At 48.0% G+C, this 19,090-nt stretch overlaps 1 protein-coding gene across 7 annotated transcripts in view; it reads right to left on the reverse strand.

Moving 5' to 3' along the window:
* Positions 1 to 15,802, reverse strand: part of LOC119954105 (fermitin family homolog 2) — a 168,522-nt gene extending 152,720 nt beyond the window's left edge. For 2 of the 7 annotated variants that reach the window (XM_038779049.1, XM_038779032.1), the window contains exons 1-2: positions 15,233 to 15,571; positions 14,003 to 14,171 (exon numbers count right to left, since the gene is read on the reverse strand). In XM_038779049.1, the coding sequence (XP_038634977.1) occupies positions 14,003 to 14,159 (157 nt within the window). In that variant the 5' untranslated portion in view covers positions 14,160 to 14,171; positions 15,233 to 15,571. Of the gene's footprint in view, positions 1 to 14,002; positions 14,172 to 14,504; positions 14,631 to 15,088; positions 15,112 to 15,232; positions 15,572 to 15,653 lie in introns of those variants that run through there. The other 5 variants (XM_038779042.1, XM_038778998.1, XM_038779006.1 and 2 more) reach the window with 4 other exon arrangements.
* Positions 15,803 to 19,090: the final 3,288 nt, after the last annotated feature.

Here is a 19,090-nt window from a genome sequence, read left to right on the forward strand (position 1 = left end):
GGCACACAGGGAGAGGAGCGAGAGGGATAGACTGGTGGGAAAGATGCTGGAGGTGGACAGGAGGTATGCAGAGGCACCAGAGGAGGGACTGTTGGGAGAGAGGCGCAGCCTGCAGGCTAAATTTGATTTGCTGACCACTAGAAAGGCGGAGGCACAGTGGAGGAAGGCACAAGGGGCAGTGTACGAACATGGTGAAAAGGCGAGTAGGATGCTGGCTCATCAGCTCCGTAAGCGGGATGCGGCTAAGGAGATTGCTGGAGTGAGAGACAAGAGTGGGAATGTGGTGCGGAAGGGGGTAGAGGTGAATGAGGTCTTCAAGGACTTTTACGGGGAACTGTACCGGTCGGAGCCAACGGGGGAGAGGGGGGGAATGAAGAGGTTCCTCAACGGGCTTTCTTTCCCGAAGGTGCAGGAGGAGAAGGTGGAGGGGCTGGGTGCGCCGATTGAGCTGGAGGAGCTAGTTAAGGGGATCGGGCAGATGCAGTCAGGGAAGGCACCGGGGCCGGATGGGTTCCCGGTGGAATTTTATAAAAAGTTCGTGGACCTAGTGGGCCCCTTGCTGGTGCGGACACTCAACGAAGCGTGGGAAGGGGGGACTTTGCCCCCGACGATGTCACGGGCACTGATCTCGTTAATTTTAAAGAAGGACAAGGACCCCCAGCAGTGTGGTTCATACAGGCCCATATCTCTCCTCAACGTGGATGCTAAGGTGCTGGCAAAAATCCTGGCCACCAGGATAGAGGACTGTGTGCCAGGGGTTGTGCATGAGGACCAGACAGGTTTTGTGAAGGGAAGGCAGCTGAACACGAATGTGCGGAGATTGCTGAATGTCATTATGATGCCGGCGATTGAGGGGGAGGCAGAGATAGTGGTGGCGCTGGATGCGGAGAAGGCCTTCGATAGAGTGGAGTGGGGGTACCTATGGGAGGTGTTGGGGAGGTTTGGATTTGGTGAAGGGTTCATTAGATGGGTAAGGCTGCTATACGAGGCCCCGATGGCGTGCGTGGCCACGAATAGGAGGAGGTCGGAGTACTTCCGGCTTTACCGAGGGACCAGGCAGGGTTGCCCCTTGTCCCCCTTGTTGTTTGCACTGGCAATCGAGCCGCTGGCGATGGCATTGAGAGATTCAGAGAGGTGGAGAGGCTTGGTGCGAGGTGGAGAGGAACATAGGGTGTCGTTGTATGCCGACGACCTGTTACTGTATGTGGCGGACCCGGTGGGAGGGATGCCGGGAGTGATGGAGTTACTAGCCGAGTTTGGGACCTTCTCAGGTTATAAATTAAACTTAGGCAAGAGCGAGGTGTTTGTGGTGCACCCTGGAGACCAGGAGGAAGGAATTGGTAGGCTCCCGCTTAGGAGGGCAGGGGAGAGCTTTAGGTACCTGGGGGTGCAAGTGGCCAGGGACTGGGGTACTCTCCACAAGCATAACTTTACCAGACTGGTAGATCAGATGGAGGAGGAGTTCAGGAGGTGGGACATGCTGCCATTGTCGTTGGCGGGGAGGGTGCAGTCCGTCAAAATGACAGTGCTTCCGAGGTTCTTGTTCCTTTTTCAGTGCCTGCCCATATTTATCCCCAGGGCCTTCTTTAGGAGAGTGACCGGCAGTATTCTGAGCTTTGTGTGGGCCCATGGGACTCCGAGAGTGAGGAGGGTGTTCCTGGAGCGAGGAAGGGATAGAGGCGGGCTGGCGCTGCCCAACCTTCTGGGGTACTATTGGGCAGCCAATATGTCAATGGTGCGTAAATGGGTGATGGAGGGGGGAGGGGCGGCGTGGAAAAGAATGGAGATGGCGTCATGTAGAGGTACGAGCCTGGGTGCCATGGTAACGACACCGTTGCCGCTCTCCCCCAAGAGGTATACCACGAGCCCGGTGGTGGCGGCGACCCGAAGAATCTGGGGACAGTGGAGACGGCATCGGGGTGAAACAGGGGGCCCGATGGAGGCTCCACTGGGTGGCAACCATCGGTTCATCCCGGGGAACACGGATGGGGGATTCAGGGGATGGCAAAGGGCGGACATCAGCAAATTGAGGGACCTGTTTATTGGCGGGAGGTTTGCGGGCCTGGGGGAACTGGAAGATAAATTTGGCCTTCCCCAGGGGAACATGTTCAGATACCTGCAGGTAAAGGCGTTTGCTAGGCGACAGGTAGAGGGATTCCCTTTGCTGCCCTCGCAGGGGACGATGGACAGAGTGCTTTCGGGGGTGTGGGTAGGAGAGGGGAAGGTGTCTGACATCTATAAGGTAATGCAGGAGGTGGAGTCGTCGTCAGTGGAGGAGCTGAAGGCTAAATGGGAGGAGGAACTCGGGGAGCAGATAGAGGACGGGACTTGGGCGGAGGCCTTGGAGAGAGTCAACTCTTCCTCCTCATGTGCGAGGCTTAGTCTCATCCAATTTAAGGTGCTGCACCGGGCCCACCTGTCCGGAACTAGGATGAGTAGGTTCTTTGGGGGTGAGGACAGGTGCACCAGATGTTCGGGGAGTCCTGCGAACCACGCCCATATGTTCTGGGCATGCCCAGCACTGGAAGAATTCTGGAAGGGGGTGGCGGGGACGGTGTCGAGGGTGGTTGGATCCAGGGTCAAGCCAGGGTGGGGACTCGCGATTTTTGGGGTTGGGGTGGAGCCGGGAGTGCAGGAGGCGAAAGAGGCCGGGGTCCTGGCCTTTGCGTCCCTAGTAGCCTGTCGAAGGATTCTGCTACAGTGGAAGGATGCGAGGCCCCCAAGCGTAGAGACCTGGATCAGTGACATGGCGGGATTTATAAAATTGGAAAAAAGGTCAAATTTGCCCTGAGAGGATCAACACAAGGGTTCTATAAACGGTGGCAGCCTTTTCTGGACTTCCTGGCTCAGAGATAGGTAACTGGGTCAATAGCAGCAGCAACCTGGGGGGGGGGGGGGGGGGGGGGGGTGCAGTGTTTATTCTGTAACTTTATAGTGTGTTAATTTGCGTTGTTGTTAAAATGCTGGGTTGTTCATGGGGATGGGGCAAATGTATATGATTGTTAATATTATTGTTATTTTCGGTATTTTACTAAGGTGCGTTATTGTTGTATAAAATCAAAATTTCTCAATAAAAATTATTTTTTAAAAAAAAATCGTAGCTTAATCAGGAGACCCCCCGATTTTGAACTGTGCCCCGCCCCCAGCTCCAAATTCCCCCATGAGGGGACATATTGGGCACGATCAAATGACCACACTGCACCCAAAACACAGCATGCAACGCAGCAGATAGTAGCCGGGAGGCCCCACTCCCGGAATCGACCCGGCTAGCAACGCCTCAAGAGATCTAGCGATGTAAACCCTGCCCATTGTGGGTGGGATCATTCTTTCGCAAATCTGCATATTATAGCGAGACAGCCAGGCTCACTTTAATATGCAGATTCCCTAGGCCCCCCAGGCTTTGGGATCTATTCCCTTTATTGTCTCAAAGATAAAGGGCGAATGATGTTCAGTACTGGTCTCCACAAACAGGGAGCAGACGGAACAGCACTTGTGGGGCTCTCTCAGGGGACAAAAGGTCCACAGGTGCATGCCCTTTGGGCAGGGTGGTACCCTGGCACTGCTGGTGGCTCCTGGGAGACCTGGCAGTGCCAAGGTGGGACCACCAGGGTACCAGATTGGCATTGCCACCTCTTCTTTTTAAATTCCATGTTCTCCTCCTTCCTCTCCCTCCCCCCCCCCCACCCACCAACACAAATAATTTCCCCTCCATCCGCTTGTTCAACTATTTGCCGCTGCTCCTGTGGGTCTATCATGGAAACAGATATCAGTCAATCAGGCAAAACCCATCATCTAAACAGCATTTCCTTGCCTCAAAAATCATTCTAATTTTGTAAGAACTTAAAAAACTTCTTAAGCATTTTCCTCGAGTGCTCGGTGACACACCAAATAAATTTAGTTTTAAGGTGACTCAAGTGATTTTAAGAATCCCACAAACACAGCTTGAATCGATTTTGCACACAGTCTGCACGTTCTCTCAGTGTCTGCATGGGTTTCCTCCGTGTCCTCCGGTTTCCTCCCAGAACTCCCGAAAGACATGCTTGCTAGGTGACTGGACATTCCGAATTCTCCCTCAGTGTACCCGAACAGGCGTCGGAGTGTGGCGACTAGGGGATTTTCACAGTAACTTCATTGCAGTGTTAATGTAAGCCTACTTGTGACACCAATAAAGATCATCATCTGGCTGCATCACAGCTTGCTATGACAATCACTCGGCCCAAGACCAGAAGAAACTACAAGAGTCGTGAACACAGCCCAATCCATCATGCAAAACAGTCTCCCATCCATTGACTGTGTACACCTCCCACTGCCTTGGGAAAGCGGGCAGCATAAACAAAGACCCCTCCCACTGGGTTATTCTTTGTTCCATTGGGCAGGAGACACAAAGGTCTGAGAACCGGCACAAACAGATTCAAAAAAAGCTCCTCCCCCGTTGTTATCAGACTCCTGAATGATCCTCATATGGACTGATCTGATCTCTCCTCGCATCTTCTCTACCAAGTAGCATTACACTCCATATGCTTCACCCTATGTGTATGTATTTATCTTATGTCCTATGTTTTTCATGTATGGAATGATCTGTCTGGATTGCATGCAGAACAATACTTTTCACTGTACCTCAGTACACAACAATATATCCAAATCCAATCCATTGTAATATGCTCAGAAGCACTCTTTGTATCTACTCTTCCTCTCCCAACCCGCCTCTTCCCCCCCCCCCCCCCCCCCCCCCCTCCTAAGTGGACACTCAGGAAATCTCTCAATTTCCCAGATAATTATGCCACAAGACTTTTAAAAAAATTATTTCATATGAAGTGGGTGTCACTGGCTATGATGGCATTTATTGCTCACAGCCAATTGTCCTGGAGAAGGCGGTGGTGAGCAGCCTTCTTGAACCATTGCAGTCCTTGTGATGTAGGTACACGCAAAGGGCTGTGAGGGAGTTAGCGAGTTTCAGAATTTTGACCTAACAACAGTGAAAGAACAGCAATATAATTCCAAGCCACGATGGTGTTGGTCTTGGAAGGAAACCTGCAGGTGGTGGTGTTCTCTTGCATTTGCTGCCCATGTCCTTCTTAGGTGGTAGAGGTCACGAGTTTGGAAGATGCTTTCAAAGGAGTATGCATGAGTTGCTGCGGTGCATGTTGCAGAATGGTACACACTGCTGCCAGTGTTTATTGAAGGTGGTGGGTGGGGTACCAATCAAGCAGGTCATTTTGTGCTGAATGGTGGAAAACTTGGGAGTGTTCTTGATACAGCAGTCGCATCTCAGTACTTTAGCTCCTCATATCGAGACTTCTAAAAGATATCTTGCATCAGCAGCTCTAGCCTTCTCATGCTGCCCTGCAATACCCGTTTTATGCTACCCTCTCATACTGTAGGAATATATGGTATGGAGAACTTTCCATCTTCTGAACAGTATTGTGTAAGCTGGATAGTCCTTGAATGAGTGACCAGTTACTTTATGCCTCAGATCACACTCCTCTTGGACACTCTCATCATACAGGTTAGACGACTCTCATTCCTACAATAAAAGCTGTAGTGCTCATCACCTTGAAATCTTCTAAGATATTCATCTTCAAATCAAGAATCTCTTCATGTCTCATTGTTTTAACAGAACCAATAACCCCCTTCCTTCACAGAAGCTCATCTGTGCTAGCTCTTTACAATTGCTGATCTATGTTAATCAGTCATCGACATACCACAAAGACTCCTTAAGAGATAAAACAACATGTTGCTAAGCAGTATAGTTTACACTGCTACCCATGAGGCCATTTATCGTTAATGAGCAAATCTACTGTGTGTTTCTCAGAATCCCAACAGTGCAAAAGTGGACCATTCAGCCCATAGAGCCTTCACTGACCCTCCAAAAGAGCACCATACCTAGGCCCACTCCCATAACCCCGTGCATTGATCATGGTCAATCCACCTAACCTAGCACATTTTTGGACAGTGGGAGGAAACCCACAGGTAGAACATGCAAACTCCACACAGACAATAACCCAATGTCGGAATGAACCCAGGTCCCTGGCACTGTGAGGCAGCAGTGTTAACCACTGTGCTGTCCTCACTCAGTTCTACTTCAAGCTTCGCAAGAACAAAAAAAATCAATTGTAACAGCTTAGAAAAAATACAATCCAGTTGATGAAAAAATGGCATTATATATAAAAAGGCACGGTGAAAGAACTGTTATCTTTGGTCCCAATCACAAACTCCATTCCTCGCAAAGGAGTTGGCCCCCTAAACCAGACGATTGCAGTCTTGTGCTTATATCGGACCTCAGACCCATGCCACTAGACCATCTATTGTCATCTGCATAACATTGCCAAATTCCACCCCTGCATCAGCTCCCTTGCTGCTGAAACTCTCACCAATACGGTTGTGAACTCTAGACATGACTATTTCAACTGACTTCAATGTATCCTCCTTATTAAATTCAGGTCATCCACTCTACTTGCACAGTCACATCCACCCACTCCCCCTGTACTTAATAATAAATATTTTATTGAATTATCAAACAGTAATATACATTAGACAAAAATATAATCCAAATTTCACAAAACAAAATAGAAAATAAACAACCAAATCTAAAGTAGGAAGGCAGTTAATGAGTGCAATGGACAAGGGACCCCTATTACTAAACTACCTTCACTAACTCATCCATCTCCCCCCCCCCCCCCAAAAAAAGTGTCTAGATCTTTAAAGAAATAAATTAATGCCTCACACCCCCCATCTCTGTTGAACCTCCCCACTGAATCTCTGATGGTATACTTGACCTTTTCCAGGTACTAGACCTACTATATCTTCCACCCATGCGGATGCCTTGGGTGGTGAGGGAAATCTCCATTTGAGTAATATTCACCTCCTGGCTACGGAGGAGGCAAAGGCAAGAACGTCTGCCTTCATTCCAGAGTAGAAAAACAGGGAGTCCAAAACGCCAAATATTGCAACCAGCGTGCAAGGTTCTAGGTTTGTCCAAGATTTTGCAGACAGTGTGTCGAAAAAGGAGGCCCACTATCCAGCAAGCGTAGGATAAGACTAAAACGCATGCATGTGGTTAGCTGGTGTAAATGAACAGCGGTCACACTTGTTCTCCACATCTTGAAAGTACCCACTCATCCTTGCCTTTGTCCAATGCGCTCTATCTAGCACTTCAAACTGAACCAAACTCAGTCTGGCACAGATTGAAGTGGAATTCAGGGCTTCTCTCTAAATCTCCTCAGTAAATACTTCCGGTGACGGCGGGCAGGAGACAGCCGCACATTGGAGGGCTCCTGCTCAGGAACGGCATTTTCAGAGTCTAACGCCCGGTCCCAGGGGTAACAGAGGCGGCAAAAGCAGGGAGAAGGCACAGTGAAGGGAGATGTCAGAAACAAGCAAGAAAAAAAAAACGTCCATGAAAAAAGCAGCTGAAAGTCCGTTGGGGAGTGGAAAGGTTACCGTGGAGACGGCAAGAAAAATGGAGGCTGGGGCACCAGGAAAAGCCACATTGCCCACGGCTGAAGAAATTACTACGGTGATGGCCGAGGAGCTCGAAAGGCAGTTCACAAAAACACATGGAGGCGATGAGGAAGAAGATGGGGGCAGTATTGAAAATGCTGGTGGAGGCGGCGATTGCCCCGGTGAGGGCAGCGGCATTGAGCGCAGTGGCAGAGGTACGGGAGCAAGGCGAGGCACTGAAGGAAGTGGAAGAGAGATTATTGCAGCACAGCGATCAACTTACCTCGATGGGAAGGAGATGCGGAAGGTGATAAGAGATCAACGAGGGTCTGTGAGCCAAAATGTATGACTTGGAAAACAGATCCAGGCGACAGAATCCGAGGATTGTGGGTCTTCCCGAAGGAGTGGAGGCCCGACGCCGACTGAGTATTTTGCTACGATGTTGGCAAAGCTATTGGGGGAGGGTGATAATCCTTCCCTATGTGAACTGGATCAGGCTCATCGGTCGTGGAGGCCTGTACCAAAGGAGAGTGAGCCGCCAAGAGTAGTGACTCTGTGTTTTCGTAGGTACAGTGTGAAGGAGAAGGTCCTGTGCTGGGCAAAGCAGAATCGGGTGATGCAGTGGGCTGGAGCTGGTATACGCATATATCAGGACTTTACGGTGGCGAGGAGGCGGACTGCCTTCAGCCGGGTGAAGACAGCGCTGGACATCAGTATGGTGCGGCATAGTATACCCAGCTAAGTTGAGGGTGACCTACAAATCCAAGGACTTTTATTTCGGGACGGCGGAAGCAGTAGAGGAGTTTGCGAAGGCAGAAGGACTGTGGTTGAATTGAGAAGTGGTCATGTACCGATGTAGCCTCATGTAGCTGTATTTTTTCACTGCGGCGGGTGTATGTGCTAAATGAGCCAGCGTTTTATATACTTGGACAAGGGAAGAAAGGGGATGTTCATTTGCAATGATGGTTCTTTGGAGCTTGGGCGTGTATGCAGGGTTTGTGTACTAAAGGGGATTTCTTGGTTTTCCTGGGGCCGGGCAAGAGGGAAAGTGACCCGGGCGGGGGCCTCCACGCTGGCCGGTTTAAGCCGGCCAGTGAACGGGAGTGAGGTGGGGGGAGGGGCTGCGGCCATCGGAGCCTGTCAGAATAGATCCCGATGAGTCTAGCCGGGGTGGAAAGAGAGAGAAGGAACAGAGGTTGGGGGGGGGGGGGGGGGGGGGGGAAGGAGTTTTGTAAGAGGAAGTGGAGGGGAGTCGGCGGGGAGCTTGCAATGCATGGGTGTCATCTACGGTACTCTTTCGGGATTTGGATGGCATTGAATGTTAGGGGAAGGGGGGGGGGGGGGGGGTGGGAGGGCTCTATAGGTTTATGGTGGCCATAGGCGATTCCTAATTCCTTTTATTTCTCCTTTGTTTGTCCCGCTGTGGGAGGGTTTGTTTCATTTGATGCTTATGTTGTCAGGTGGGTCGTTGCTTGGGGTGGTGGGAAGATGGGATCGTTGTTGTTGATAAGGAATTTGACGTTGTATTTGTTACCATTTACTGCTTGGGGGGGGGGGGGGGGGGTAAATTCTGGAGAAAATGTGAAAATGGAGAATACATTTTTTTTTAAAATAAATAAACACAGGGCCGAGTTTCTCCAACCATTTCTCGTATACTCTATCCAAAGGGGCAAGATCGGAAGATAGAATGAGGCTGTATCGATTAGAAATTGCCCCTTTCCCCTGCTGTGCCAAGAGAAAAAAGGGGCCGGGGGAAGGAAGACAATAACTTTGAAAAATCCCGAATTTAAAAAAAAACGAAAAAGGTTGGAACCAGTCAGATTGTATCGGTCTCTGAGTTTTTCAAGGCTAGCAAAGCCTCCATATAGAAATAAGTCCCCAAAGTGTACCAGACCTCCCATTCTCCAGAACCTGAAAGATGGGTCGAAGCTCAAAGTCACAAAGAGATGGCCATCACATATCGGGCCAAGTGAGGCAGCGAGAGGAGACTGAACTGCTGCCAAAACGGCTTCCAAATCCAGAGGGAGAAAATCACCACAGGGTTCGAGGAAGGGCAGAGGTACGGTAATTATGGTGTGTAGGGAGGAAGCTGCAGCACAAGTCCATACCCCCAATCCATCTCAAGTTCAACTTCAGGTCACTTAGCCACTGTAGGATTTTCTGTATGTCGGCAGCCCAGTAATAAATTTGGATGGGCCAAGCCTCCCGATCCTCTGTCACTCTGAAGCAGAGCGCTGCAGACTCTGGGATTCTTACCTGCCTAGATAAACACCAATATTAATTTGTTGATCGTAGTTAAAAATGCTTTGGGTAAAAAAATTAAAATAAATGGGGACACACTGAAATAATAGAAACCTTTGTAGTACTTTCATCTTGCAGTTTGAATCCTTCTGGCCAGAGTCAAATGGAGATTATTCCACCTCTGTAGGACCATTTTAACCTTACTGATGAGGCTTGAGAAGTTCAGTTTGTGGAGCAAGTACCAGTTATGGGCCTCGTGGATCCCCAGATATAAGAAATTAGAGGCGAGAGGCAAAACGGCAGCAAAGCAAGTTGAGCCCATCTGGCTGTCGGGTTCACTGGAAAACACTCACTTCTACCCACTTGAAAATGTGCCAAATCTCATGAATATCTTCCTGACATTTTCTAACAAGGAAATCAGATCCGTAATATACGGATATATATAATAGCTCATCTGTGTACGGCGAGACCTGGTGCTCCTCTCCCTCCCAATATTCCCCTCCACCTCTCCAATGACATCAACGCTATCGCCAGAGGTTCAAAGGCCATCGCAAAGAGCAATCTGGAACCCCTGCCTAGCAGAAAGTATTCAGAGGAGGTATATTTGTACGAATGTTGGCTTTCGGAGCATTGCACATCAGATGAGCCCAGGAGGAGAATTTGGAGCCGAATCCAAATCTATCCAAGATATCAAAAAAGATAGTTGCACCCTTTTTTTTGCATCCAACGGTGCTATAACTTCAGGTTCCCGAGTAGATGAGGGAAAAAGGACAAGGTTCAAGGGATGTTGGACATTGGCCAATAACAGTCTACCTTTGATAAAGCCTGTCTGATCTTCTGATATTATAGTTGGAAGACAGGGCTCCATCCGAGTTGCCAGGACCAGTGTTAAGGAGTGAAATGGGTCAATAAAACCACACCCTACTGGGTCCTTCCCCACTTTAAGGAGCACTGAGATTGTGGCATGAGCAAGGGACATAGATACTGATCCCCTAGACAGTGCATCATTGAACATGTCCAAAATTAAAGGTATTAGTTATTCTGAGAATCTTTTATAAAATTTCATGGGAAGCAGTCTGGACCAGGGACTTTGCTGGATTGCAGCCAATTGAGTAATACTTCTGTGTTTCCTCTGGGCTTAAGGAGGGATTTCAGTTCCTGTTGCCTGCCTTCCTCAATGATCAGATTGTGTAAACCATCTAGGAAACCTCATCATGTCCAAGGTAACTGGAGGCTCTGATTCATACAGCTCATGGTAAAACCTATGTTAAGGTAAGGGGAGCACACGGCCCACTGTACAGGTGTGGTACAACAGAAATGGAACAGTATTTTTAAAAACAAAACAATGTTTATTCTATGAAATCAAGTTAAACTTTTTAAAACAAAGAGTGAATATCTTAGCAACCATTAATTCAAAACAACCCCCAAAGAATACAACACTAAGTAATCTGTATGCTGTTCTTTTAACATCCAAAAGACTTAACAAACCTCTAAACAGACGCACATCAGGGTTTACATTCAATACTGAAAATATTTATAATTCTGAATTCACCAAATGATTAAGAGATAGTCCTTCATGGCAGAGAGCGCAACAATACAGCTGCTTTGGCTCACTTCAGCGGCAACACTGAAAAACGAAAGCAAAACGATAGACACACCCAAGATTTTATCAGAGTGAAACTAATTTGGAAACGGTGCAAAGGAAATTTACCAGAATGTTGCCTGGAATGGAGAGTAGGTCTTACGAGGAAAGGTTGAGGTTGCTAGGCCTTTTCTCATTAGAACAGAGAAGGCTGAGGGGTGACTTGATAGAGGTTTATAAGATGATCAGGGGAATAGATAGAGTAGACAGTCAGAGACTTTTTCCATGGGTGGAACAAACCATTACAAGTGGACAGAAATTTAAGGTGAATGGTGGAAGATATGGGGGGGGGGGGGGGGGAAGATATGTCAGAGATAGGTTCTGTACCCAGAGAGTAGTGGGGGCATGGAATGCACTGCCTGTGGAAGTAGTTGAGTCGCAAACATTAGGGACCTTCAAACGGCTATTAGATAGGTGCATGGATTATGGTAGAATAATGGAGTGTAGATTAATTTGTTCTTAAGGGCAGCATGGTAGCGTTGTGGATAGCACAATTGCTTCAGAGCTCCAGGGTCCCAGGTTCGATTCCGGCTTGTGTCACTGTCTGTGCGGAGTCTGCACATCCTCCCAGTGTGTGCGTGGGTTTCCTCCGGTTTCCTCCCACAGTCCAAAGATGTGGTTAGGTGGATTGGCCATGATAAATTGCCCTTAGTGTCCAAAATTGCCCTTAGTGTTGGGTGGGGTTACAGGGTTATGGGGATAGGGTGGAGGTGTTGACCTCGGGATAGGGTGCTCTTTCCAAGAGCCGGTGCAGACTCAATGGGCCGAATGGCCTCCTTCTGCACTGTAAATTCTATGATAATCTATGGTTAATCTAGGACAAATGTTCGGCACAGCATCGTGGGCCGAAGGGCCTGTTCTATGCTGTATTTTTCTATGTTCTAAGTTCTAAAAAGCAGAACCAGAGCTCAGCTCCACCCACACTGACATCACTGCAGTAACATGAGCAGCCAAACATTTCTTAAAGCGACATTCTCATGACACCTACTAAAAGCAGAATTTACCTGGAGAGGGGCTGATAGATAGCACAGTGGCTATCACTGTTGCTTCACAGCACCAGGTACCGGGTTCAATTCCCGGCTTGGGTCACTGTCGGTGCGTAGTCTGCACGTTCTCCCAGTGTCTGCGTGGGTTTCCTCCAGGTGCTCTGGATTCCACCCACAAGTCCCAAAAGGCATGCTTCTTAGGTGAATTAGAATTCACCCTTGGTGTACCTCAACGGGTGCCAGAGTGTGGCGACTAGAGGATTTTCACAATACTTCATCACGGTATTAATATAAGCCTAGTTGTGACACCAAAAGATTAGACTAGGTTACCTTCTTTGCTCCGAATCTGAGAGATTTCTCAGGAAGCAGTCTGTTTCTTGAGTTAATGTGCAAAAAGAGGGCCTGCCTTCTCCCCATGCCCAACAACATTGTAACTGATGCACCACTTTATTCGTGGAGAAATTGCAAGTTATTTTCTATGCATCAGTAATTTCAGTGTTGGGGCAAAATATTGGCGGTCAACCTTCAAGATGGAGTCCACCAGCCTTTGGAGTTCCACTCTCTCCTTTTACCAGTGCTCGTTAATCAACGTTGGAATTCAGTCAAGCAATGCTTCAATTTTAAAATTCTCATCCTGGTTGTCAATCCATGGCCTTGCCTCTCCCCATCTCTAATCTCGTCCAGTTCCACAACTTTCCAAGATATCAGCACTCCTCTAAATTCTGCTCTTGAGCATCCCAGATTTTAATTGCTCCAGCATTGGTGGCCGTGCCCGCAACGGTCAAGACCCTTAGCTCTGGAATTTCCCCACCCCCCCCTCTCTCTTATCCTTTTTAAAATTTATCTTTTTCAACTAGCCTTTGACCATCTGCCGTAATAGGCTTGGTGTCAAATTTTACTTTATAATGCATTTGTGAAGAGTCTTGGGGTCGTTTATGTAAAGGGTGATTTATAAACACAACTTGTTGATATTCAGAATTTAAAGGCGGCTTCACTCAGCAGTTATGATATTCATTAAAAAAAGACAACTGACCATCTTGTATCAGGAAAGCAGTAAAAAAAAATATGGTCAGGATGAGACTAGCAGAATACATTCCATTAAATTGGATGTAGATAGTTTTCTATTGCTTAGAGTAGAGTCAGACATTGGAATATTATCCACAGTACAATATAAAGACAGTGGCACCTTCCATGAATAAAATATTAAAGACTAGAATTTGCTTATCCCAAATTGCCGATTACTCCTCTCCCAGCATAGCCTCTAAAAGAGAATTACTGTTCCAGATAAAGTTCAATAAAGATTATTTTGCCAATCTATTGGTTACATCCATCAACATTTTACAAATGCAATTATTTACGTTGGTGGGTGGAGTGTCTCTGAACCCATTTCTCCAAAAATTACGATATTGGGCTTGGAACCATTGAAGGGATAAACAAAGGTCTTGAAATGAGAGCAGACCTGCTCTGTAGGATCATAACAATGAATTTTACCCTTTCTCGGAACTCGTCTCCCAGCTGACAGTTCAGCAGAAAGGAAAAATTGCGGTTTCCTCAACATTAGGAGATTCGTTCTCAGCACCGCCAGCGAGCGCATCAAACGAGAGCCCATCAAGGCATCGTGCAAATACCGCTTATGTCGAAAGCATACATGCTATTTTTTTTGGGTTTGGAATTGGGCAAAGTTAGGACTCACCCAGTTTCTCCACCAGCTTGAGCATCACTCCACCTATGTGCACCTCTCCGGTCACTCGGAGGGAAACATCGCAGCTCAGGTCGGTCACAAGAACATTGAGTTCCCATGTCCCATCCGCGTAACAGCCATCCGGCATCCGAATACCGTCCAATGCCATTCTTTTTTAAATCTGGGGAGGAAGAGCAGTAAACGAGTTAAGCGAACGTGGCTGGAAAAAAAAATTAAACAATAGTCGGGGTAACCGGCCACTGGAATAAACGGAAAATGTCATTCAGTCCCCCCTCCCCCCCCCCCCCGTGCAACATATGGTGACTGCACAGCTAGACTGATCTTTCAGCCAGTGTGTGGATCACAGGAGTCAAAGTGACAAAAGATAATGGGATTGAAGCTCTTTGCCTGCACAAAGTAGCTGCAAGGAAGGGGTGGGCTTTCCGCCGCTATACATTTTCCCGTTACAAGGGACTCAAAATTACACTTTGATAATCGGGGCAGTCCTGCAAACCTGTTGAAATCGGGTTTCTTTATGTAACAAAATGGATTTAAAGTTGCACATTCTTGAGAACAAAACGAGGCGTCGCAAATATTGCTATAAATCCAGCGTGTGGAAAAGGATTTTTTTCTTTTTGCAGTCCCCGATCACGAAATGATTTTCCTCAAAAAAAATCATCTAAACGGGGGGGGGGGGGGGGGGGGGTGCCTCGGATCCAATACAATGAAAACCCTCGTCTTTTAAAGGCGCTTTCCGTTTTACAAGCCATCCTCAACGCGAAGCCCATCGTGTCAGAAAGACCCCTCCCCGCCTGTCACTGCAAGCCAGATGGTTGGGGGTGGGGGGGGGGAGAAAGGGCTTGACTACAAAATCACCCCCAACAATAAATAGCTGCAACTTTCACCCCCCCCCCCCAAATCCATCATTAACACCCCCCTCCCTCCCCTCAGCCCGATCGAAAACCCCCGAAACTGAACGGTGTCACCGAGAAGACCTAACGGCGGCTGCTTGTGTGAGGAGGGGCCCCGCTTTGCTCGAGAGCAACAGTTATTCCAGGATAAATAATGCCAAGATGCCGAAGAGGGAAGGAAAAATACCTCAGAGAATCCGCTGAAAAGTAATGTTTGGCGGTAGCCCGGCAATGGGAAGAGTGGGGGGGGATACGGATTTTTAACGGTTTTTTCCTCCCCCCCCCCCCCCAACGACACACGCGCGCGCGCTGAAAAATTAAAGTGTCCGACCTGCCGGCTCCCTTCGCCTCTTCCCCTGCCGGACGTTTTAATGGAGTCAATCCCGGGCTTTCTTCTCTCTCTGTACGTGTGCCGGATCGCCTGAGAAATTCAATCTCAGCAGCTTGCGGGGGAGGCTCACAACCGTCTGTCCATTGCTGCGCTCGAGCCCGTTCCAAACTCACTCCTCTGTGTGTGTGTGTGTGTGTGTGTGTGTCTCTCTCTCTCTCTCTCTCTCTGCTCCCACCGGGATCCCTTCACTCCCGACAATGAAAGCCGAGCCTCCGCTGCCTTTTATGGAAATGAGAAGAAGCAGCGCCGCACATCCGGGCCTCGAGCTCCAGGGATATTTCACATCCACACACACACACAGGACGGCATTCCCGTTAGCGTTGTGCATTGTGGACAAGGGCGCTTGCGCCAGCAAACTTACCAGGGCCAATGTGGAGGGCATCACTTCGATGCCAAACGTTTCAACTTTTGTTTCTCCTCCCTCTGAGAGCTGCTGAGTTTTGATCCAGCAGTTTCGGCTTTTAATTCCAGCCCTCCACTCTTATGTCAGGCACCTCGGAGAGTCCACTCACAATGCACCCCACCCCCACTTGGTTATTTTTGCTTTTTTTAAAGAAATGTAATCTCCAGCCCAACGTTTGTCATGATTACCATAGCCAGCTGTCAGAGTTTATACACAGTGTGCGCCAGGCATTTTCTTTCTCTCTGGAAGGGATTAGCCGACTGCCAGTTCAATTTTGTTCCGGTGGTCCCATTTGGTGGTGGAAATGCAGCTTTACGAAGGTCCGTATGCTCAACAACTTTCATTTGTATAGTGCCTTTCTCATTGTAAAAGGGCACAGTGATTTGCACTACTGCCTCACAGCACCAGAGATTCGTATTCAATTCTGAGCTTTTGGTGACTGTGTGGCGTTTGCACATTCTTCCCCGTTCTGTGGGTTTCCTCCCACAGTTCAAAGATGTCAGGTTAGGTGGATTGTCCATGCTAAATTGCCCCTTATTGCCCAAAAGGTTAGGTAGGGTAACTGGGGATAGGGTGGGGCGTGGGGCAAGGTAGGGTGCTCTTTCAGAGGGTCGATGTAGATTCGATGGGCTGAATGGTCTCCTTCTGCACTGTAGTGATTCTATGATTCTATCTGCACTGTAATGATTCTATGATTCTACATCCCAACGATTTTAAGTCAACACCAAGTAAGCTAAATCAAATACGCTAGGGACAGATTAAAGGGACAGTCTCTTAAAGGGAAACTGCCTTAAACAAAAAGCGAATCACAAATGAAACTTAAAACATCAAACCAAAATGTGATTAAAGGGATCAATAACAGGTGCATCACAGCAGCATCATCAAATACAACGTAAAACCATGTTACTGAAGGAAAGAGTAAAAGCAGCTCGGTTAAAGAAGTAGGTTTTAAGGACTGTCTAAAGAGGAGTGAGAGGCAGAAGTTTAGGTGGGGAATTATAAAGTTTAAGGTCTGGCAGCTCAAAACATGACCACCAATAGTGGGGCAATTAAAATCAGGGACACTCAACAGACTGAAATTAGAGGAGTGCAAAGATTCCAGTGTTGGAGGAGATTAGAGAGAGAAGATGATGTGACGCCATGGAAGGATTTGAAAACAAGGTTTAATTTAAAGGGAGAGGCAGGAAATTGAGTTAGAAGCCGACACAACAAAAGCAAAGGTAATCCAGACAAAATGCAGGTTTAGTTAGCCAGGATTCAATTGCAAATGAGGCCATTTGAATTGGAAAGAGATAGAGAAAAGCAAAATTTCAATTTGGGAAAGAAAAATAAATGAAAAACACTTGAGCTTAAAAGAGAGGTCAAAGGAAGGGAAATACAAAAACTTGAATTAGAAATTCAAAGAGAGCAGGGAACCAGGAAGTTGAATTGGACAGAGAAAGGCTTTGATTACATAAACAGGGATGATTGGTGCAGTAATCCAGGAGACACGACAAGGAATCTCGAACAGATTTATTCCAAACTCAAAAGTAAAGCTGCATCTGCGGCGTACAAGACAAGTGTCCCACCTTGGGACTAACAGGACTCTGGATCCAGGTCTGGAATGCTATTTAAAGGGCTCAGTAAAGAGTCCCAGATGGGTGGGCCTCCGCCCATTTCCATGGGTACCTATACTCCACAAGCCCCACGTAGAGATCGATAACGGATTCACCATGGTTCTCATGAGAGATTCAGATTCCCCCCACCCCCACCCCCACATCCAGAACCTCCCCCTCACTCCGCAATGGTGAGGCCTCCTTTGCCTCTTTGCGCACAGCCTTGAGTCCACTGTCAGCGGAGCTGAATCTGAGGGCGAAAAGCGGATGGGGAATTGTCTCTACCTAGCCAAGTGTCCAAGGATCTCTTCCTTGACATTGACTTCCTGCTGCGGGTCAGCCACATCAGTCTCCATTTCTGAGACCAGGTCTTCGCCCTCCTGGGGGATGACTCTTGGGTTTACCATGGGTTGAACCTTCTGCCTGGAGGTAGGTACAAGTAACATTGAGGGTGGCACTTCCCAGTAGAAGGTTCCCTGCTCCTGAGATGGTCCACGTGTATTTTTACGGTCCTCTCCCTGGTCTTAACCTTGTATAATACAGGGCCAGTCTTTTTCACTACAATTCCTGGGACCCAAAGGGATCTGTCTCCAAAACCGCGAACATAGACGGTGGGCTGAATTTTCCACTGTCGGGATTATCTGTTGCGCCGGCAGCACACCCGCGCCCAGGGATTTCCCAATGGCATGGGACTGCCCACAATGGGAAATATTGACCAGCTGGCAGGACGAAGAATCCTGCCTGGTATCTCCTGTCCTAAAGGTCCTGTCGGGTCATCAGGTGTCATAATTTTTTTTCTGTGTCTGGGCCTTGTGTCTTTTTTTAAAATTTAGAGTACCCAATTTTTTTTTTTCCAATTAAGGGGTAATTTAGCGTGACCAATCCACCTACCCTGTACATTTTCTGGGTTGTGGGGGCGAGATTCACACAGATACTGGAGAATGAGAAAACTCCACATGGACAGTGACCTGGAGCTGAGATTGAACCCGGATCCTCAGCTCCGTGAGGCAGCAGTGCTAACCATTGCTCCACCATGCCGCACTCTGGGCGCGGGTGTGCTCAGAGTGTATTGACTCCATTTTCCCATCCAGGTTAGGGAATAATATACTGAGTCTGGTCTGGAGGTGCTGCCCATCAGCAATTCCGCTGGCGCAAGCCTCATTGTGGTGTGTAGCGTGGTCCTGTAATTGAAGAGGAACCAAGCCATTTTGGTATCAAGTGAGCCAGCGATCTGTTTCATCGTGCCACTTTCAAACATTTGGACTGTCCATTCAGCCAGGCTGTTGGAAGATGGGTGGTATGGCACTATTTGGATGTGTTTGATCCCGTTGGATTTTGTGAACACCCGGTATTTTCTGCTGGTTAAGGGGGTCCGTTGTCGGACATGAGGATCTCTGGTATCCCATGGGTACAAAATGACTGCCTGAGTTTTTCTATGGTGGCCCTGGAGGAAATCTGATGTATGTCCATCCATTTCAAATGGGCATCGACCAAGATTGAAAGCACTGACCCCATGAACGGCCTGACGAGGTCCATGTATATCCGTACTCAAGGTCTTCCTGGCCATTCCCACGGCTGTAGTGAGGCTGATGGAGGGAGCTTCTGATTTTCCTGCACGACGGGCACTGTTTTCCCAATTTTCTTTTTTTTTTAAATGTATTTTATTACAAACATGTATCAAAACAGGTTACAACACATAAACCCCCAGGAAACATACTTTCCAGGAATCAACTGTACAGTCTGAACAAATATTTCCCCTTTTTCAAACCTCCCCTCCCCCGCGACAAAGAGCTGCTCAAA

Source organism: Scyliorhinus canicula, chromosome 2 (genome assembly GCF_902713615.1).
Source record: "Scyliorhinus canicula chromosome 2, sScyCan1.1, whole genome shotgun sequence".
NCBI classification, from domain to species: Eukaryota; Metazoa; Chordata; class Chondrichthyes; order Carcharhiniformes; family Scyliorhinidae; genus Scyliorhinus; species Scyliorhinus canicula.